Here is a 23,320-nt window from a genome sequence, read left to right as displayed (position 1 = left end):
TATCTTGAAATTCATTTTCAAGCTTATTTTTGTGTATGCTGGAAATATCCAAAATGTGTCATACCACTCAGTAGTTAGAAAAGCACATTTGTTTGCAAAAAAAAAAACGGTTAACCCTAAGGATATTTCCTAAAGTTAATCAGGGATTATATTTCTTTTTTTACTCAACATGCAAATACCTACAAGAGACTTGTCATTACAATTCATTCTTCTGTGATGTTGTAGGGAGCAGTCTTTTTTATGTGTAAATTTAAAAAGAATAAATGGAAAAAAGAAAAGAGAAAATGGAATAAAAGAAAAACAGATTGCCTGTAATAAGATCAATTCCATGCTAAGGTTTGCATAGGCTTTATTAGGATTCCTAAAGTTCCATTTCACCTTGCATCTCACCATCTGTGTATTACTTCCGGCATGTCTATTGAGGGTGAATACTGTAATGTACAGTATGTATCAAGCGTCTTCTAAGACTTCACTAGAAGTAGCTTTGGGGTTTATGTACTAAAGCTGGAGAGTGCAAAAGCAGGCTCTGCATAGAAACCAATCCACTTCTAACCTCGGCTTGTTCATTTAAGCTTTGGCAATAAAACTTGGAAGCTGATTGGTTTCTGTGCAGAAGTCAGCCTGATTTTGCACTCTCCAGCATTAGTAAATAAACCCCAGTGTGTAAATTTGTTAGACTTTTGTCATGTTGACTTATTAAAGAAACTGAGGCTGTGTATTTGGCATAGTGAATGTTCACTTTGAAAAGTCAATGTTAACAAAACAAGGGGAACCCGTGTTCCCCATAACGCAATTTTTACAAGAATGAGATTGGTTGGTTAACACTGAAACGGAGCTCCAGTATTTAATGAAGTTTAAATAATTCATGTGGACCAAGCCGGTTCAAACAACTTCCTTCCCTACTAGATGTGCCTGTTGTGTGTACTGTATAAGCTGTATGTAGCCCCAGCCACATACAGGAAGGCTGAATTCACACTGTGACCACCGGTTTACTGCATCGTAAAATGCCTGTCACTGCAAGGGCACAGAAAATAATTGTTTTCTGTGTGTCCCATTCACACCGCAATGCAGCCCAGAGTACAGGATCGCTTGCCACTGTATAGCAGTGAATTCTCCTGCTGTATAGTGACATGAATAAAGTATACTTTTGTACACAAAGTTCAGTAAGGGGAGAAAAAGAGAGCTGTGGGATACCCTACTGCAGCCAGATCCAACAGCAGCTGGAGAGGAAAGCACTGTGGTTTACCTCCATTCTGTCAATTTGCTCTAAACAGTGCAGTGAGATGGAAACTTCTAATCCTGCTCCTGGAAAAAAACTGAGTCGGGCTGAGCACTGCTCAGCCATTTACAGTGAGTGTTGTAGTCTGCATAAATAGTAAGCTTCCTCTGTTTGTCCCAATCTCCGATTCAGCCATTCATTTCACCTAAAGCTGGAGATTTTTACTCAGCTGAGTGAAATTGCTCAGGGAGCAGTCCATTCCTTTAGCCATGGCTCACACTTGTGCTGGCCGTGAGGCTTGTGTTTGTGCGGGCATAGCAGCCCATTCATTTGAATGAGCTGCCAGGCCTGTGTTTTCCACAAAAAAAAAAAAAAAAAAGGTGTTACTTTGTGACTTCCCTGCGGTTCCCGCAAACATGGTGCTGGCTGAGATGCATGGGGGTGCCATTTAGAATGAATGGCAGTGCCACGCGTCTCGTAAGAGCAGCGCAATTTGAATGTGGGTGTGCAAACCAAACCGAAGCAATTCTCACCAGCCCTCAGTGTGAACCAGGGCTGAGTTAATCACTTCCTTTTTTTTTTTTTTGGGGGGGGGGGGGGGGGTTTGTTTTGAATGGACAGAAAAAAATAAAGAAAATAAAACATGAGTCCAGATTTCATGTACCATGATTTCTAACAGAACAATTGTCATCTTATATATATATATTTTTTTGGCCTGAATTGCAAATGTAACAGCGTAACAACTAATTTTCCCTAATTTCACATCGCTGATGTAACCTTGCTAACCTCAGAATGTTTTTTGTTTTTTTTTTCTGCTGCACTTATCGCTTTAATGCTCTTTTTGCCATCCGATATACAATGGCTAAGTTTGCATGTTCAGCAGCTGGGCAACTAATATTCATAGCAGGGTTATCTGCACTTTGAGGTGGATTCGTGATTATGTAGGCAAAGGTATTAGATTCAACTGGGGGCCATGTGTGGCCTTCATGGTCTGCCTGTGTGCTCTGGGACACATTAAAAAATGGAGACTTTTCCTTCACCTGTGCAGGGGGTATGGATAATAGGGTTTCAGTTTACATCTCCGTGCTGTAATATTATCGCTGAGCACTATTATTGCACAACCATCTGTTTCTAATGTGTACATTGGTTGGCATGCTTAGAATACAAGGTGGTGTCAAAAGGTTTCGGAACACGCCAACAGATGGCAGCACAAGGCTGCATGCACAGTCACCAAAAGACATTGGCCTGTGTACATCGGGAGCTGTGCAACTGGTGCTATTCTGACCACATGCGTTACCACGCCTGTTATTTCAACAAATTAGACCAAAGCGCAAATGTGAAATTCTGTGTGAAACTGGGCAAATCGCTGGATCTCCGCAATGTTGTCGAAATGGTGACCTTTGAGCTGGTTCTTTATTTTCAGGAAGAGGGCATTTTTGGGGGTTGAGATTGTTGAAGGTCTTCCTGATCTCTTGTCGTCTTCCAGTGATCTTCTGCTCTTGAAGTGCGCTTAAAACACCTCGAACGACTCATTGCAGTATTGCTGTCAATTTTGCCAAATCATGTTAAACATTTCTGTGGCAGATTTGCCTAGTTTCACGCAGAATTTCATGTTTGCTCTTTGTTCTAACTTGTTGTCCATGATGAAGTAGCAGATGTCGTAACACACGTGGTCAGAATAGCACCAGTTGTATGTGTGTATGTATGTATATATGTGTGTGTGTGTGTGTGTGTGTGTGTATATGTATATATGTGTGTGTATGTGTGTGTATGTGTATATATATATATATATGACGTCTTTTGGTACACTGACTTATGAAGGTTGGTGCTCCCTGTGACTGTGTGTACAGCCTTGCACTGCCATCTGTTTGCGTGTTACAAAATTAGTCTCAAAACTTTTTGATACCACCTTGTATAAACTATTTTGACTACCTTTTATCCTAAGAAAAATTAAAGTGGTAATTCTGCAGGCAATGAGGGCCGTGGGTGGGGGGAGGAAGCTATTTAATTTGGAAAGGTGGGCTGGGTGAAAACAACACAAAGGCAAAGACCTACATATCTTCTTGAAGGATCTTTCTAGTTTGGATCTTCTACCACAGGTACTGTGAGCTAATTGTGAAGTTGTTGCATGTGTAATTGTCTAATACCGGTTCTCTTCTTTCTTTTTATTTGTAACTGTATTTTTATCTTTCACTCACCTCTTGGGGAACACTGCAAGGAGCTGGTAAGAAGCCTGCTGTCTGATTCCCTCTCTGCTCTCACTGTGGCTTTTCCGCTTTTTTGCTGTTTGCTTTTATGTTTTACTAATCCTAATATTTAAATACAGCAACTGTTTGTAAACATGGATTTAAGAAAACTATTTTCCCTCCTAGCTATATGTTGTGTTTTTTTTCTAATTCCTGTCATCTGACTGGCTATTTGTGATCATCAATCTATCTTCCTTTTACTGTTTTCTATCACCTGTCCAGCTATCAGCTATGTTTGATTTCATATTTTTTACCATAAACACAAACAATACTGTTTTTAAAAATTTAGCATTGCTTTTATTAGTACAGAGATGGTTGTGTATGAAAATCCCAGTAGATCAGCAGTATTTGAACTACTCAGACCAGCCTGTCTGGTGCCAACAACCATGCCACGTTCAAAGTCACTTAAATCCCCTTTCTTCCCCATTCTGATGCTCAGTTTGAACTTCAGCAATTCGTCTTCACCATGCCTAGATGCCTAAAATGCATTGAGTACTGCCATGTGATTGGCTGATTAGCAATTTATGGTACCAAGCAATTGAACAGGTGTACCTAATAAAGTGGCCGGTGAGTGTACCTTTTTTAACACATAGCGCAATACTTGATATTGTGGTTAAAGCAGAATTCCATTTAAAAACAAAACGCCCACCTGCAACAGGTGTCCCACTATATCAAATAAGTTCTGTCAGAAATCCCTTTTTTTGAGAAGTTAACCCCTTTTAGGAATTGTGACTTGGCTTTTTTTTTTTTTTTAAGGCCCTTACCACTTGCTATCCATGCCTCTCATGCATCTGAGCATGTTTTTATGTGCATGATATGCACAGAGTCTGCGTCTTTGAATTCTGATCATTTATGTCTACTCGTGCTGGAATGGAGACCAGAGTTGCAATAAAAGCAGTCCCTGTCTGCACCTAAGCAGTGTCAGCAGAAGCCTGATCATTGGGTTAGCTCCCAGCACAGTTAGACCACAGTGTCTTCTCCTGCCTAGTGTGGTCAGTTTTTGATAGGAAAACAGGGACTAGCAAGAACACCGGGGATTTCACACAAGGGAAGCAATACAAAGATAACAGGGTACCTTTTCATACAAGTACATGATACAACAGGCACAAATCAGGAATGTGCAATGTTTTGGTTTACATATTCTTTATAGCGGAGCTTCACCCAGAAGGGGAGGTTTTGCTTGAAGTACTAGTCTCCCGCTCCCTGTGATGAATTGGCACCTTTGGGGAGTGGACACCTTTTGACAGGTACCCACTCCCACTTCCATTTTCAGCAATTGGAAGCAGACGTTGTCCTTTCCCCTCCCTCCCCGTAGTCTTCTAGGGACCCGTCACAGGTCCCAGAGAATTACAGAACCATTCAAAAATCACAGTGCTATTTGTGAATGCGCAGTGGACACCTGGCTGTGAAGCCGCATCGAAAAATACCCCTTATGGACTAGAGCAGTTTTCATTATTAAATACTGAAAAAATGCAGATCAAAGGTCGCCTCTTTGATCTACATATGAATGAAATTGTAAATGCACCTTTATAGGCTGCCTACATGCAGCTCAGGGCAGGTGCAGGGGCGGACTGACCATTTGGAAACTCAGGCACTGCCCGAGGGCCCGGGGTCAGTAGGGGGCCCCTTGAGATGCCCCTGGTACACTTTTTTTTTTTTTTTTTTTTTTCCATAGGCTTTTTTGAGTTTGGGCAAGGACACAGGGGCCCCAAGATCCCCTATTGCCCAGGGGTCCCATGAGTTGTCAGTCCACCCCTGTGCAGGAGCAATAACAAATGTGGCTTGCATGTAGAACGGGTGTCAACGCCCATCTGAATGAAGCCTAAACCAAGTTTGATAGGTTTGTGTCCTTTTTTTCTGTTCTGTGTCTGCATTCTTATCATGCACTTGATTGCTTTCCATCTTGTCTGATGTCTACGTTTCTCTGTTATTTGGAGTAAAAAAGAAAATCCGTGTTTTGGTATTTTCTTAAATCCTTGTAAACTGCAGTGCATCTTATATTATCCCCTAATGTTCATCACTGCTTTTATATGAAGATATTTTTTCCCTTTTGCATGAATATTTACTTCATTGCTTTGATGTATTTAGAATATAACCCAGTCAATGAGTCTTGTCTGCTAATTTTCCACTTCCAGGAATTAATGATTTACACATTGGACTCACATAAACTTGAGATTTTGTTTTAATCTTTTACATTATTTCATTATATGAGAGGGCTTATTTAATAAGATATTTCACTTCACTGTAGTCAAGGAAAAAGATACTTAATGGTAAGTATGGGTCAATGCATTTCCTATTTAAATAGGCTTGCTAGACCTCTGAATATTCTGTGGGCACCCTTAAACATCTTCTTTGTGCCAATCAGTTGAAGGTACTGAAATATTTTACAATAGATCTTCAAGCGGGATGCTATAGCAAAAATATAGGATCCCGATTTTCCAACATTTGCAGGTATTCTCATGATTTATCTCTCATATGTAGGCTGCTTCTTGTGATTTGATGGTTATGTTGTGGAGTGCTCACATATTGTAATCCTTTTCAATCAGTGCAGTTTAAATACATTCTGTAATGAATGCTCACTATCGATTTTTTTAAGTTCTTGATTTTTTGATTTTTTTTTTTTTTATTTGCACGCACCATGAGATAGATTGCTTTCAGTCTGTGTTCTAACAAATAGTGCAATGCAAGGTGCTAATTCTTCTATGTTATTCTTTCCTATTATCCAGGAGGAACTGACCAGCACCAGTGTAGAGCATATTATTGTCAACCCCAATGCAGCTTATGATAAATTTAAAGACAAGAGGGTTGGCACTAAAGGATTAGGTAAGTTCAAAGTACGGATCTTGTGGTAAAATGTGACTTTCTTTTATGGCGGAGGAGGAAGTAGCCCTAGTGTTTGTGTAGACATGAGAATAAAAAAAAAAAAAAATTCTATATTTAAAAAGGCAGTTGATACCAGGATGGGTTTCCCGCTAGACTCTCCTCAATTGTGTTGTGTGGTTAAAGGCATAGGACTCTCTAATACTGCTAAAAAAGATTGGGTGTGAAGTAAAACAAACTTTGTTTAAAGCATAGGCAAAATTTTTTTTTTTTTTTTTTTTTTTTTTTCAATGTAAACCTTCATAAATTGGTAGTTAAAATTAGTGCATGAACTCATACTGGTAAAACTGTGTCTTGTGGCCTTCTCAATAGGCTTCCCAGCTGTTGCAGGAGGTTTATCTGACCCCTTCGCTTGACCTTTGCTGACTGCACAACTCAGAGCTCATTGGATTTCCAATGAACTGATGAAAGAGAATCTGGGCCAGGGGTAGGCAACCTGTGGCTCTCTAGCTGTTGTGAAACTACATTTCCCATGAGGAATTGCAACATTACAGAACTGACAGTTACAGCTATGACTTGCAGAGGCATGATGGAACTTGTAGTCCTGCAAAAGCTGGAGAGCCGCAGGTTGCCTACCCCTGGCCTGCGCCATGCATTGCAAGGAGGAGGTGTGAGGCTATAGAAGAGGTTGAGAGGTGTGTAGTCTGTTGCTAGTCATTGGCTTTCCACACCTTTCTTTTAGTATGGCAGGCCATAGTTTATGCAATTTTCTTTCCTTTCACCATGGGTGGAAGGAAAAAAAATTGCTTGATTCCCCATCAACACAGTATTGATGGGGAAATCTCTCCCACAGGGCTGTTGTGTTTTGCTGGGGGAAGGCTATAGCCAGCGGCACTAATCATTCGGAGAAAAAACAATCTGACAGGCTAGTTGTACTCCAGTTAATCAATAGATCAACCAGGGTGCCCATATCCATGTATTGCCAGCTTAGGGTCCTTTCACACAGGCGTCCCGTCTGCTTCACCAGTTTAGTCAAGTTTTTCTTTCAAAGAAAAAAAAACATGGATCAGTTTACATCTGTTTTTCACATCCACTACCAGACATGTATATATTTACTTGGTGCAACTACAAAAAACACATCAATACCCTATAGGTCATCCGTTTAGCGTTGCCCATGAGCTCTGGTGCTAAAATTATTGATCTCGCTCTGATGTGCACAGTGAATGTTGTAAATGTGTAGCACAATTGCCTTTTTTACAAAAGGCGCATGCATTTTTTTTTTTTTTTTAAACTTTTTTCATGTGTCTTTTTAAGTGTTTAATTATATTATTGCTATCACATTGGGGGACCAATAGCACCCTATACCCTATGTGATGGCATATAAAGAGACAGGTCCTTTTTGTGTGGGGGGGTGGGACTTGGCAGTGTGTGCAAGGAGAGGCAGGACAGGAGAGGAGCAGTGTATACAGTGAGTGCCAGTGCTGTCATTGCCTACTCTAAATGTAATTGCCGGATCTATTTTTATTCTTTACTTTTTAGCCCCACCGCTAAAGTAAACAAAGGGGCAGGGTCACCCATTGACATCACCTGTTGACCGTGTGCCTTTGTTTACTTCAGTGGCAGGGCTGAATGATAGCGTCTTTACCAGTGCTGTAAAATAAAGCAAAAAAAAAAAAAAAGAGCTGGCAATGCCGGCAAGTGAGGGAGCCTGTCTGTACACACTGCCCCCACATTGTATATACTGCCCTCTCCTCTTCTGCCTACCCTTTGTCTGCAGTACACACAATCCCCACCCCTTAGCTGCATTCAGTCTGCCTTTTTTTTTTTTTTTTTTTTGTTTACTTTCTGCTGTCAGCGGAAATCCCTGGTGACAGCAGGGAGGAATCACTGGTTGTTAGGACGTTGGTGGGTGCCGGCTCCTAACAACCAATGCAAAAACGTACCATTTGTCTGTTTATCCTCTACTGTTTTTTTTATTGGAACAAAAACAAGTGGGCAGATGTAAACGGGTGATCAACCGTTTATATCTGTGTGCCCATAGGAATGCAATGCTGTCCGTTTTTTTTATATTTTGCCTTTTTTTAATCCGTCAACGAATGGACATAGAGAATGCCTGTGTGAAAGGATCCTTAACCTCTTCACGCCGAGCGTACGCAAATGTGCGGCCTCTCGGCGTCTGGGCCTTGACGCTGAGCTGCCGCACATTTTTCGTGCAATGAAAAAAACGTGCTGAGAGCACACGCCCTGCGCACTCTCAGCACACATGTCCAGAACTCATGGAAAGGTCCCAATCTCCTCTTGTGATCGGGACCTTTCCCGATCATGTGACAGCGAATCGCAGCAGTCACATGACCCTAAAACCCCACCCGCCTCCAGGTTTCTGAAACCCTTAAAGGGCCGGGAGGCGCCGGCGCCAAGGGGTTAATCTGTCTGTTCATACATTTGCATAATGAGCAGGGCACAACACTGTATGTAACAATAACTTTAGCTCTGCTGTTTGTGTACTAGCTGGGTAGATTTACCGTATTTGTCTTGTGACTATTATCAGAAACAAGGTGCAAAGGTAAATGTTCCATCGAAGACACTTGTTCCTGTTGATAGCTGTCTGAGAGAGGAGATTTCCTCTCACTTCCTGTTGTGTTTCCAGCACAGGAATTGGAGGGAAAACTTGCAAAGGGACACAACAAAAAAATAAACTGACCAGTTTTAACCTTTCCCTACTCTATCCAAAACTAAAAATGTAAAACAATGTTTTTAATAGTTTTCAGTTAAAGATTAACCTTCAAACTCATAAAGAGTGGCACAGACTCTTTAGAAATGTGTACTGCTCCCATATGACAAATGTTGGTGCGTGCAACAGATTTGTGTACCTTTTGGGAACCTATACGGTATGTGAATTTGTTGCAAAGATGTGCCAGAATCAACATAAATTACACAGGGCCTTTTTACCCATAATGCCAGCTGACTCAGACAGCATTTATGGAGGTATGGTCCAGCACTGAGGCCATAGTGTCCATGCCGCTCACTCCATCCTAAGTACATGATCAGCTCTGTGCATGTCCAGCCCCAATATCAGTGGTTGGTAGGATATTGGCAGCCATCTGCATCCTAGCAACTAGTGGCCTTGTGTGGTCAAAAGCATCCTAGAAAAAGATGATGCTGGTAAGTTGACAGATTGGGGTGGGAAAATAACAAAGTAAAATTGAGACCCTCCATGGATTTGCTCCGATTCACCTCCAGCTTCCTTAACGTTGATGTGGTTTTGTTAATTACTTTGTCGCATGTTAAAAGTTACATGAATCTTGTACTGTACTCCTCGGCACAAAAATACTGCCAGAATTTGTTTGCAAAGACTTTACTGAATCGCTCCCAAAGTTTTTATTTTATTGCACAAAGTAGTGGAAATTCAGTCATGTGCTCACTATTTCATTTTGTAGATTTCTCTGATCGAATCAGCAAGTCAAAAAGGACAGGATATGAGTCTGGAGAGTATGAACTAGTAAGTATATCTTAGATTTTACTATCATAATTGTTTAATTTGTTGAAGGGATTAAAGGTGAGAAAGTAGGACAGTGATCCCACCATACTAAACAAAGTATCTTTAATGCCTGTCACCCATGTAGGCCTCCTTGATCTTTTTGGTGTAAAGCTAAGGTTTCCTTTGAAGTTCTGCTACTCTTTGACAGTTCACCCCATTTGTAGTACTTTTTTAATTGGTGTATTGCAAATGAGGAAGTTATCTAGAATGTTCTGTTGTAAAGGCAGCTGAGCTGTTGGGCCTCCCTTTTAAAAGTAACTTAAAAGCAGATAGGACATGCAGTGAAGGAAATAAGTATTTGATCCCCTGCTGATTTTGAATGTTTGCCCACTCACAAAGAAATCATCAGTCGAAAAATCGAATGGTAGGTGTATTGTAACACTGAGAGACAGAATAGCAACAAGAAATTCAAAAGAAATGCATGTCTAACAAATTATGCAGTGATTTGCATGGTTATGAGGGAAATAAGTATTTGGTCTCCTTCACAAAACATGACTTAGTACTTGGTGGCAAATCCCTTGTTGGCAGTCACAGAGGTCAGACGTTTCCTGTAGCTGGCCACAAGGTTTGCACACATCTCAGGAGGGATTTTGGCAGATCCTCTCCAAGTCATTAAGGTTTGATGACTGACATTTGGCAACTCTAACTTTCAGCTCCCTCCACAGATTTTCAATCAGATTAAGGTCTGGAGACTGGCTTGGCCACTCCAGGACCTTATTGTGCTTCTTCTTGAGCCACTCCTTTGTTGCCTTGGCTGTGTGTTTTGGGTCATTGTCATGCTGGAACACCCATCCACAACCTATTTTCAATGCCCTGGCTTAGGGAAGAAGGTTCTCACCCAAGATTTGATGGTACATTGCCCCGTCCATCGTCCCTTTTGATGCAGTGCAGTTGTCCTGTCCCTTTAGCAGAAAAACACCACCAAAGCAGAATGTTTCCACCACCATGTTTGACAGTTGAGATGGTGCTCTTGGAGTCAAAGGCAGCATTCCTCCTCCTCCAAACACGGCGAGTTGAGTTGATGCCAAAGAGCTTGATTTTGGTCTCATCTGACCACAACACTTTCAACCAGTCCTCCTCTGCATCATTCAGATGTTCAGTGGCAAACTTCAGATGGGCCTGGACATGTGCTTTCTTGAGCAGAGGGACCTTGCAGGCACTGCAGGATTTCAATCCTTGTCGGCGTAGTGTGTTAGCAATTGTTTTCTTGGTGACTGTGGTCCCAGCTGCCTGGAGATCATTGACCATGATCATAAGAACAATGAGGAATCATCCCAGAACTACACGTGAGGATCGTGACACTCCACGAGGTGCGATCTTGCATGGTGCACCATACATAGGGAGACTAAGGTTGTTTTGTGTTTCTTCCATTTGTGAATGATTGCACCAACTGTTGTCACCTTCTCACCAAGCTGCTTGGCGATAGTTTGGTAGCCCAGTCCAGCCTTGTGTAGGTCTACAACCTTGTCCCTGACATCCTTGGACAGCTCTTTGGTCTTTGCCGTGGTGGAGAGTTTGGAATCTGATTGTTTGATTGTTCCTGTGGACAGGTGTCTTTTATACAGGTAACAAAATGAGATTAGCAGCACTCCCTTTAGGAGACTGCTTCTAATCTCAGCTTCATACCTGTATGAAAGACAACTGGTAGCCAGAAATCCTGCTGAATGATAGGGGATCAAATACTTATTTCCCTCATGAACATGCAAATCAGTACATAATTTGTTAGACATGCATTTCTTTTGAATTTTTAGTTGCTATTCTGTCTGTTACAATACACCTACCATTCGATTTTTAAGCTGATTATTTCTTTGTGAGTGGGCAAACATTCAAAATCAGCAGGGGATCAAATACTTATTTCTTTCGCTGTATTTTGCATGCTATTATTTGTTGAGTATGCGGATTGATACTGTTTAAATGTATTCTTTTTATTATAAGTTTTTGAGAAGACTTTTTAGGGCTTACAGTTGGTAAAAGCATGTCCTTTGGTGTGCTTTCCTGAGCATTTCTGACAGTAGGGTGTGAGAGAGAATCAAATGCTGTGCTGCCCCTAATGAATGCCAGAAGCCGCAAACCCATTGACTTGCTTTTCTTCTCTTCTGCCAGTGCTAGAAATCCAGGATCTGTACAAAGGCTATATGACATTACCCAGGCACTTGATGCTTTTTTTTTTTTTTTGGGTGTAGTACGGGCAGTGGCAGATTGTTTGTTTAAACTTGATAACCATTTTTATTGTTCTATGTTTTTGCATTGGTTACCTAACCCCATGCTTTCCATTTAGCATTCAGATATTTGAAGGAACATATACTTTTGGAAGCCGCTTTCTCAAAACAGATATACATTGAGAGGGAATTTACTAAAATTGGAGCAGCACAAATCTGTACATGGCAACCAATTATCTTCTATTGTTCAGTTAAGCTTTGAAAATGAAAGCGAGAAACTGACTGGTTGCTATGCACAGCAGCTTCAGTTTCTATCTGCTGCTGTCCTAATAAATCCCCCCCCCCCCCCCCCATAGTTTTTTGTTCTGTTCTTTCTGAAACAGCAGTCACCTGAAGTGACATGAGATCTACCCAACAGGGACAGAGTAGTAATTAATATTTTGCCGAGGTTCTAGCCTATCTCTGAGGTATCAAAAATAAGAGATTTTAATGAAATTACATTTTTTTTTTTTCTTTTTTATATATATCAGCAAAAAAAGAATAGTGCACTATTGTATGTATATCTTATTTGTATTTATTTTGCAGTTGGGGGAAGGCATTGGCCTCAAGGAGACACCACAACAAAAGTACCAGCGGCTGCTTCATGAAGTACAGGAGCTGACACAAGAAGTGGAGAAGATACAGGTGAATTGTAGACCTTTAAATCCGTTTGAATAAGTATTCTTTCTGAAAGTGTGAAGACCCACCTTAGTCATAAGATAGATGGATATTTTGTAACTTTTTGAGTACCTTCTGTGTGAATGCTTTGTTATATTAAACTCATAATTCTCTATTTTCTACATAGAGCACTGTTAAGGAATCAGCCACTGAAGAGAAGCTTACTCCAGTTGCATTAGCAAAGCAAGTGGCTACATTGAAGCAACAGTTAGTTTCCAACCACTTAGAGAAGTTGCTAGGCCCTGATGCTGCCATCAACCTGACAGACCCTGATGGAGCTCTTGCAAAGTAAGTGTTAAAATAATAAAGATAACTCTTGTGTGTAGAGAACTGGGCAGTAACCCATTTCTTTCATATCACTGACTACTCCAAATTTGTAGAAGGTGACGTGTTTGGTCATTGAATAATTCTGCATGTGTAGTACATAAATGCTATAAGGATGTCCTAATAATAATGTATTTGATATTAGGCTGACATTGCTCAGAAGCATGTGGAATTTGGTCTTATATCTGATGTTTAATTTTAGGCGGTTGCTAACTCAGTTGGATGCTGCTAAAACGAGGAAGGGTCCAGAAGGAAAAAGCCCGGCAAAGGGAATAGACAAAGATGGGGGTTTGGTCACCTATGAATTACATTGCCGTCCTGAACAAAACAAATTTTCCCAGGCTGCTAAGGTAATGTTGGGTGACACAAGTGTGGTCACATTATGATGTTGTTTTGTACATAACAAAAATTAAATGAAGGATAGTAAACATTTCTAGGTTTTCCTAAGAATGTTTTGTAGAGCAGCTATTTAGTTGAATACTTGCAAATATATAGTTCTCGTAACACCCTCCAATTTGCAATATAAATAAAAGGTCTCCCAGCATCATGCCCTTTGCTGTGGCATATGTCCCCTCTTTCAAAGCAAGTAGCTGAAACTTGGCGTGGCTTCTGACTGAATCACATATGTCATTGACAGCTTGGGTTTTCATTGACAATCAGAAAGTAAGCAGAATGGTTCCTGATCATTTAGCCTACAGATAACCAAAAATCAATATGAGTGTACAAACGTGTCATAGTTTTAGTCAAGTTAACTGACAAATATGAACGTTGTTTAATTCAGCTTGGGTATTTAGGCATCAGTGACTTGTAGTCTTGAAAGGATTGTTGTTGGAGGAGTACCTGTGGACCGGCACATTAAACCTGTCTCTGAACACACAACACATCTAAGAGGGTGTGAACCATAGTTATCTTACTGATACATTGCACACGATTTGCTCTGTTCTTTTTCAAAATGTCCCATATTTGACATTTTCTACAACCATCTCACATTACATGTCATGTTGGTTGTCTTTTAAGTGCATCTAACTGTTGGCCACAGTGAAACTGCTGTGGCAGGCAGGACAGAAGAAATTACATTGGGTCTTTAAAGTTCAGTTTACGTAGATATTTTTGAAGCAATACTTTTCATTTCTGTCACATTGAAATTGGTTTTGACACATATCACATGTGGTTCTTCTTTTTTTTTTTTTTTTTTTTTTTTTTTTCCCTTTGGTTTGTTATGTTACAGTTGGCAGAGCTTGAGAAGAGACTGGGTGAGCTGGAATCTGCTGTGCGCTGTGACCAGGACCCACAGGCAAGTTATTGGTGCATAATATAGTAAGTGAATTCTTATTTCTGACTCAGAGGTGATAGACATTACTGCTTTTGTTGTTGCAGAATCCCCTCACTGTTGGATTACAAGGATCAAATCTCATGGTATGTAACTTGTCCCTTTTTATGTGTGAAAAGACTATAAAAAGCAGCATTGCACTTAAAGCCATGTTATGAAACCGTTGCTGAAAAGGTGAATACTAGATAACTTGAAAGTAGGGTAGAAACACAAATGAACGCCTTTTGGATTTTTATTTTTTGTTTGTCCCAGGATACTGTGGAAATACTACAAGCTAAAGTGAACATGTTGGACGTTGCATCGTTGGATCAGGTGGAGGCCAGGCTACAGGTAAACCTTGTTGACCTCTTTCATTTGTAGATCATGGAATTGATGTCCAGACGTAGAATCTCTCTTGTTCATACATGTGTCAAGTAGCTGTGTGTTTTATTCCATAGAGTGTTTTGGGGAAGATGAACGAAATTGCAAAGCACAAAGCAGCAGTTGAAGATGCAGACACAGAAAGCAAGGTATACTTTTAAAATCTAAATCCAAACCATTATGCAGCTCTTTGTAGACATTGAACCCTCTTTTCTTGGCATAAACCACACAACCGCAGCCACAGCCCTGGTCATGCGCCCAAGCACCAAAAAGGTGGCAAACTGCCTTTTTACTAAGAGAAGTTAGCACTGTGCTGTGAACATATTAACACATTATGGTGTGGAAACAATTAAATGCGTTATATTGGATTTATGCATGCTTTAAAGAAGACCTGCGCAGTAAAAGCTGTGTCCATAAAAGCCAAGAGGAGGGCAGAAATGAATCCCTAGCATTGCCTGTAGACACTTTGCAGCTGGTCTTTTCCAAATCACCGGTTTATTGTGCATTGTTTCATATTCTATTGCTATGTGGAGGCTGCCATCTTGGTAAAGAAGGCGGCTTTGTTTCCTTATGTCAATGCTGCCCTCTAAAGACTGATGTAGTATTGTTCAAGAAGCAGCAGGAAAGGTGAAAACCACATGGATCCACAGAATAAATGAAGCAGGAAACTTGCAGAGCCAATCTTTTGTGTACAGCTGGGAGGAAAGGGCATAGTTGGGCACTCATAATGCATGCCTCTGACAGCTCCTCGGTTCTCTGCCCTTGCTGCACCAGAACATTAGGGCGGGTGGAGGGCATAGATGGAAGAGGATTTCACCTGGACAACAGCACAAGGGACACATTCTACTTGACTGCGCTTGGGCCTTAATGCTCAACTCTTAGGGGAAAAAGATTTATCCTTGCAGTGGGTCTCCCTTCCCACATTTTGCCAGAATATGATGAATAAGGAGTTGTACTTTCCTCATTCCTTGCTCCCACAGGCTTTCTCCTCCAGCAGTTTATGTTCACTCATAAACAAATCTGTACAAACATTTTCAGGTAATGTAGTGGAGATGTTTACACAAGCTCCAAGGCATTTCACACAGTCACACCCTCAATAGTACTGTCCTTTTTTGTGTGCTGCACAGTAGGCTACTCATTTGTGTACATATTGATATACATTACAGGATTTACAAGTAGTAAAAATGACATCCGATTCTTTCACTGAGATGTTGACAGTCATATTTGATTATTTTAGTTCTTTACACTGCCATGTCTGTTTCCTTAGGTTCACCAGCTATTTGACACTGTTCAAAAGTGGGATTCCATGTCTGGCACGTTGCCTCAGGTTGTGCAAAGGCTGGTGGCATTAAAGCAGCTTCATGAGCAAGGTAAATAGGCTGTCATGAGAGGTATTGGCTTAAGCAAACTGCTTTTGGTAAATCAGCAAAGCTCATGCTCCCTACTGAATGGAGAGCTTTAGCAATGATTTAGCAGGGGGTGTCCCTGACCTCTGCAAATAGACCACTGCTTCCACACAGAAAGCAAGGGTCCATCTTTGCTATATGCTGGCAGGTGACAGGCTTTTCTAATCAGGCTGTGTCCCCTTTCTAAATAAATGAACTGTAATACTTTGCACACCTTTTTGTTTTGATGCAAGTGGAATATATTTAGTTGATTTAAAGCAGAAGCCCTTTTTTGCACTGCTTGTTCCATCTAGGGAAAAAAGAAGTAGCAGCAATACTTACCCTTTATTGCCCTGGAAGCTGGTGCTGTCTTCTGCTGCCCAGTATGTGGACTAGCCTGGGATTGCTAGGGTTGCTTTGTGTGAAGATGCCAGAGAGGCTTCTTGGGACTGGTCATGCAGCAGTGAGGAAGACTGCAGCAGAAACAAAGAGTAAATGTTGCTGCTTACTCCTTTCCCCTTAAACACAAAGAGCACCTAACCCTTGCAGTGCTGGGGACACAAAGGGTATTTTTTTTTTTTTTTTAAACAGCTGACTAGTTTCAGTTTTAAGCTAAAGATTTAATTGGTTTATTACGTATTTTTAAAATTGTATTTACTTCCCCTGTGCGTACAGTACTTGGCCCTGTTAACATTTGTTCATTGGTTCCCAAGCAGTTTGGTTGAACAGTTTACCAACCCAACTACAGCAAGCATAAAGAGGTGCAATTATGGAACAACAGGGACACCGATCATAGTGGGACCAGCTGCTACATAGGGTGCATTCACACCTGCAAATGCACCTGCACTTTGATTAGATGCAAGAACCCTAGTGGGGGATTCCGTGATTAGCTGCGGGCGACAGCCCTTTTGAAAACAATGAGTCTGCTGGCTCTTGCAGCTCATTATGGGCATTTGCTCATGCATTGATCACATGTGAGTGATCAGCGCGGGATGCAGACTGCCTCCTTCCAGGGGTTCTTGCATCTAATTACAGTGCAGGTAAATTCACAGGTGTAAATGCATCCATACACTTGGTCCCCTAGGAAAAGTCTTTTTTTTCCAAGCACAGCCCCTCCCTTTTATAGCCTGTCTAATCGGCCAGCATCCCCCCCCCCCCCTTCCCCTGAAACCTCTACATAACTGTAGCTGTCTGAGTTTGCTGTGGCTGATGACATCACAGCCAAGATTGCGGCACCCAGAAACATTCTCAGGGCTTTTGGTTGTCTAAACAACGGAAGCTTTTACAACTTGTCTAAAATATTTTAAACAGTGGGAAACTTTTTGTTAAAAGAATTGTCTGGCAAAAAGGTCTCTTTAAACTTCTAAGTGACCGATATGTAATTGCTATTGTAGTCCTAGCCTTAGTGTGCCAGTACATTGGTAATTTTTAGTACCTCAGTCATGCTTTTAAAATCACAAGCAATTAATTGCTAAGAGTACAAATTGATCACTACACAGATGGGGAAAATATGACTTCTAAAATGTTGTTCGCTACTACATTCTATTTGTTTAGCTTAGCTTTTGTTTTTTTAAAAAAAAATTTATTTAGCTGAATTGTTTTGCGCTTGGGAGTTAGAAAAAAAAAAGTAAAAAATTAAAAGTCCTGTAGCTGCTGACTTTTAATAAAAGGACACTTATCCAGCGCTGTCCTCACCCGGGCGAGTTCTTTAATAGGATGTAAACGCCTGAAATTAGAATTACATAGTAAATAGCTCACAAAGCATATAATGATAGGGTAGTGACACAAATATCTAAACAAAGTCTGTTTCGAGTAGGGAATAAGTGATGTGTGTCCCCACAACCGAACACTATATGTGAACAGCAACAAGCATCAATGAATGTCCAATATAGGTGCTAGGAGTGATGTTAGTGTAGGAAGAAACAGTAGGCTAGATGGGTGTCTTCACTCTTCCCTGTAGCACATGTGATCCGGTGACGTGCAAAGAAGATGGTAAGATTGCACACTCACCAGAGGTGCAATAGTAATGCCCGTTTGTATCAAATAAGCCAGAGTTCCCCTCTGTCCTAGGAAGGATGCAGCCTGGATTGGATATCTCTTCCGTGGATATGGGTGCTGGGGTGTTACTTCTAGAGGTCCCCTTTAATGGTAAGCTACGATGGGGGTCTGCTATAGATTTCTCTCCTCTGGGCTTTGGGATGGTTACCCGGGGATCCTGGGGGGTTAGGTGCTCGATGTAGAGCAAAAGATAGTGCCCATAGTGTAGTATTTAATATAAATGGGTTTATTAATATTCATGAAATAGATTAAAATAGAACACACATTAATAGATGATTCCCATGGGAGGAAGGATTAGGCGTTACGACAATGCAATCCTCAAAAAACACAGATACATGCAGCATAAAGCTGCTCAGTGCACTAACCAGCTGTAAACAAAGATGGGTGCCGGACCTCCGTGATCCGGCGGCGTGACGTCATGACGTGCAGGGCTCCTCCTTTCCTTCCAAGGAAGAGGTATCCAATCCAGACTGTGAGTGTGCAATCTTACTATCTTCTTTGCACGTCACTATCTTCTTTGCACGTGCTACAGGGAAGAGTGAAGACACCCATCTAGCCTACTGTTTCTTCCTACACTAACATTACTCCCAGCACCTATATTGGACATTCATTGATGCTTGTTGCTGTTCACATATAGTGTTTAGTTGTGGGGACACACATCACTTATTCCCTACTCGATACGGACTTTAAGATATTTATGTCACTACTCTATCATTATATGCTTTGTGAGCTATTTACTATGTGTTTTTAATTTCAGGCGTTTACATCCTATTACGGATTTTTTAGATTGTATAGTGCTAACATTCACTTTTTGTTTAAGATTCATCAACTACTCTTAATTTGTAATTGCATTTTAAACATCTGGTTTATTTTATTCTTCTTTACCTTTTAGCGCTGCACTACATGTTTTACGTTCAATTTTAGAAGGTCATTGGTTTCCTTTTTAGTTTTCCAGCTGCTTCTCACTTTTTAAGCACTCGCTGAACCCCACTTTTATATTGAGTTCTTCACTGGTCTTTGGATTCCTAGCGTTGACATCTTTAGTATAGGAAGCCCACACTGACAGCTTGCTGCGTCACAGCTGGATTCCTACTGTGCATGCGTGAACCGCATTGTGCTTCGTGAACAGTCCCGCAGCCTTTTGGGACCTTTGACGTGTCACAGAAAGCTACTGGTGAAGAGGGAGAGGGTGAACTTTCTCTGTTTGCCTAGGTGATCCCCCTCCACCACCCCTCACCCAAAAACAATGTTCCAAATATGACAGAGGAGTGGAGAAGGAGGACTTACAGTGGAACGTCCCATTTTTGGGTGAAGTTCCGCTTTAATTCATCCTAGTGCATAGGCATGCTGAGAGCAACTTGGTGTACTTTTGAAAGTGCAAACTGAAAGGTAAGAGGCTTTTACTGTAGAAGAGACATGATATGCTTCTTCTGCAATAAAATAATCTTCCTGTTAGCATTTCTTTTCTCTTCCACTTTAAAGAATAAGTGCATCTTCAGACAAAGTGCACTTATTCTTTTTGCCCTCTTCTGCTGACCTAACATCCCATCCTCCCCTTGAGATCTGATTCCTGCAGCCTTATATGTATATTGACATGCAGGCTGCAAGTCCTATCTCTCTGCCAGCGCCTGTGCAGTAGAGGCCCTTTGAAGTTTGTGGGGCTCATCAGTCTCCCTGCTGGGAGATGTAGAGACAAGACGCATAGACAGCAGTGAGAGGGGACCTGTTGCGCTGGATGTCAACAAGCATAGAAGGCCGTGGGCATTGAATCTCTTTATGTATATGCCGAGGGGGCAAAAAGAATAAATGCACTTGACTGAAAGTATTTATTCTCTAAAGCTGCCATATATCTTGTCTGAACTTAGTACTTCTAAGAGATGCTCAAACTGTAATCTGTGGGGCAGCCATGACTACATTAGGGAAAACTAAAGTTAGTTTTGCTGTCCTCCAGCAGCCCAGGATGAATGTTTGCCATACCTAGTGTAATCCCACCCCCCTTCCCCACATTGTGAAGGATCTAGGACATATCCTGCAAACCTCATAACACTCTAGTAGTGATCTTCCCCTAAACTTGTGCTTTATATTGAATGTTGCATAACCGTGAGTGTAATGACTGAAAAAATGTGGGGTATGTTAACTGCATTGGGATCTAGACTAACGTAGAGAAATATTGAGTGTATCATCTTCCATTGTAAGCATTGTCTGATCAAATACAAGATAAGGATAGCAGTAGTGCTTCACTAGCCAGTACGAGTGATTTCTTCTAGCTTGTCTACCAGATGAGGATTATCGCTTGCATTTACTGTTCTTTAAATACAAATCCAGGAGAAATAATGTGGACATTCCTTTGATTTCCAGCCATGCAGTTTGGCCAGCTACTTACCCATTTGGACACTACACAGCAGATGATTGCCAATTCCCTGAAGGACAACAAAAGTGCTCTGGCTGTGGTAAGTGTTAGCAGTTGAGTTTTGGACATCTATATAAATCCCAGCTCCAGTTTTAAGTTTCAATTTTATGTCAAAATGACAGACACCTCTGATGTTTGCTGGATTTCCCTGATTGGTCATTTGTCTGTGGGTGGATATGGAAGTCTACTGCATATGCTTTCATCCATATAGATGCTGCTTTATCTTTAAAAAAATATATATGTAGTTTTAATCTTTTGTAGATGGCTGTTTGTGCATCTCTGTACTGGTGTTCCCAAACTGAAATAGATTTGTATTAAATGACATTACAACTTGGACTGGATTTACAACAGCCTGCAGCTATAAAGTCTAATCATTGCCACAACTCTTTAGAAGAAGCATCAAATATCTTATGTCCTCAGTCAAATCCATTACATCTGTGGAGCTGCTTACTATGTCAAAAGATGTACTTCAAACACAAAAGCACATGTACTAGACTATTAATGTATTCTTGTCAAACCCTAGTCTTCAAAATAATAACAAATTGCAAATGGGAAGACCGCCTACACCAACAACTGATTTATGATGATAATTCAAGTCTGGTTTCTATGTCAGACCCCTTATAATACAGATACACATCAAAATAATTACTGGGCACTTGTCTACCTTAATGAAGAAGTCTCACTGTATAAAATAGTTTCCTTCAGTCCCTGAGGTGGGGCCACAGTGCATGTAGCACTTTGTCCCTTTTTGATCCATGGGTCGGCATGGGGTTGCTGCTCTTGCACTGTGTGTTATGATGCCAGATAGGCTTCATGGGGTTGAGGGGAATAAGGGAAATATTACTAGAGTGATGATGTTTTTTTTTTTTTTTTTGCTAACTGCAAGAAGCCTTTTAACGTGCTATAGAATTACAATCCATATACATGTGCTTTTCTTCCAAAGGTTCCTGTTTTTAATTTTTGAAGGGCAGTTTATGCACTTTTTTACATTAATCAGTGTACCAGCAGATTTCTGCTGAGACTCCTTTAAATGCAGATCAGTGGCATGTAACTGATCTATTATTTGCTACTACAGTCAGTGAAAACCAAATGTGCTTATAGATGTTCCTGGCTGCACAGGTAAGGCATTAATCTTGCTACTTGTTTAAAAACATACGAGCACCGTATAAAAAAAGCACAAGCTTAAAAGGCCCAAATATTCATTTCTGTCCATTGAGTATTAAGGTTTACAGATGGCCAGACAACACAGCCCGGTGGATGGAGCCACTTAGGTTATTTTGAAATCTGACTGGACAGTGAAGGAACAGCAGTAGACTGATGAGATCAGCCCCTTTTTCTTCTACTCTTTTTTTTTTTTTTTTTTTTTTTTTTTTTTCCCTTTTATCAGCATGTAAATGCATTTGCATGACACATACTTGACTGGCTTCCTGTCCTGCCCCTCCCTTTCTGCTACCATATAGCGGGTTACAAGAGGCTGATAAGTCAAATTCAGAGTTGCATTAATTTGCATATCTGCCTGGAGTTCAGCTTTCAATTTGTGTAATAGCTCATTTATACCTCTGCATATTTGGGCATCCTTGATGTCTTCTACATTCATTTGTCAGGTGGTACTATTCATCCCTATGAAAGATGCACTTGCTGAAATACGCACCAAAAATACAGCAAGCAGAATAAAAACTGAAATGCATAGATGTGAACTGTGCTTTTATGTGTTATCAACTGAACACTTTACAAACCCAACTATGTACATACAATTCATGCCATATCAACTGAACGATTTGACTGTCTAAAGCCAAAATGTTTTCGTATAGCGTGGGAAACGGTTAAAAGCAATCTATGTCCCCACTAGGGAGATTCACCTATTCTATTTTTCTGCTGACCATAGTCATCAGGACAGAAAGAATAGATTAGAATTATTCCATGGTGTGTTTGTAAGTATGTGTTTTATATTTATATATTCACATTTGTCCTGCGTGTGCTTTCTTTCTGTGCAAACGGGAGCAAAAACAAATATCCTGGGCTCCATTAAGTGTCCATAATGCAGTATTTTCCCGATTCTCACATTCAGCCATTCAAATGTATAAAAATTAAATATGTCCTACACCCCTTCACTACTGCTGAATAGTCATTTGCCTACTTTTCTTTTTTTTTTTTAATAATTTTATATTGAGAGAAAACGAGACATTTGCACTATATTTTATGTCTCATTTACACTTGCTTCGACATCAAAACACATTAAAGCACCTACCATTTCAACATGTGTTGTTTTTTGATCCGTGTGTGTGTATTCTCTTTAGAAGGCTCAGTAGTACCCCCACTCAACAGATCCTAGCACCTTTGTACCCCTGTTCAGCATTGGTACCTTCATTCAGCAGATCCCCAGCTTATTAGTTAGTACTCTTGTTCAGCAGATCCTCTGCTCAGTAGTACCCCCAGCTCTGCTGATCCCCTGCTGCTCAGTAGTAACCCCCAGCTCTGCTGATTGTATAGTGCTGTGCACCACATGTGGTATTGCTAGTTTCTCCTGCTCTGGTGTGCCAGCTATGCTGATCCTTCACTGCTCAGTCCTCTCTCTAGTCCTCGCTTACCTTCTGCTATAACCTTCCCATCTTGCACACCATGCGTGCCATCTGCTGGTTGCTCCTCTTCAGCCTGGACTCCTCTCACCTTCCTTCTGCTCCACACTGCATACAAGATGTGACATCTGCACCAGACACTTCCAGAATATTTACACATGAACTGGAAGTGCCTGCT

At 40.9% G+C, this 23,320-nt stretch overlaps 1 protein-coding gene across 2 annotated transcripts in view; it reads left to right on the top strand.

Annotated features, from left to right (window-relative positions):
- The window catches only part of DCTN2 (dynactin subunit 2), a 57,192-nt gene that overhangs the window by 19,959 nt on the left and 13,913 nt on the right, over window positions 1-23,320 (top strand). Inside the window, exons 1-12 of one of the 2 annotated variants that reach the window (XM_089681350.1) lie at window positions 3,264-3,443; window positions 6,192-6,288; window positions 9,723-9,784; window positions 12,568-12,666; window positions 12,827-12,987; window positions 13,226-13,373; window positions 14,252-14,317; window positions 14,401-14,439; window positions 14,606-14,683; window positions 14,791-14,862; window positions 15,981-16,083; window positions 20,515-20,606. In XM_089681350.1, coding sequence (XP_089537476.1) covers window positions 3,348-3,443; window positions 6,192-6,288; window positions 9,723-9,784; window positions 12,568-12,666; window positions 12,827-12,987; window positions 13,226-13,373; window positions 14,252-14,317; window positions 14,401-14,439; window positions 14,606-14,683; window positions 14,791-14,862; window positions 15,981-16,083; window positions 20,515-20,606 — 1,113 coding nt within the window. In that variant the 5' untranslated portion in view covers window positions 3,264-3,347. Of the gene's footprint in view, window positions 1-3,263; window positions 3,444-6,191; window positions 6,289-9,722; window positions 9,785-12,567; window positions 12,667-12,826; window positions 12,988-13,225; window positions 13,374-14,251; window positions 14,318-14,400; window positions 14,440-14,605; window positions 14,684-14,790; window positions 14,863-15,980; window positions 16,084-20,514; window positions 20,607-23,320 lie in introns of those variants that run through there. The other variant, XM_089681340.1, reaches the window with a different exon arrangement.

The sequence above is a fragment of the Staurois parvus genome, unplaced genomic scaffold (genome assembly GCF_062004578.1).
Source record: "Staurois parvus isolate SC_StPar_1 unplaced genomic scaffold, SC_StPar_1.0 ptg000017l, whole genome shotgun sequence".
Taxonomy (NCBI): Eukaryota; Metazoa; Chordata; class Amphibia; order Anura; family Ranidae; genus Staurois; species Staurois parvus.
Note: the sequence above shows the minus strand (reverse complement) of the source record. Positions and strands in the feature narration are given on the sequence as shown.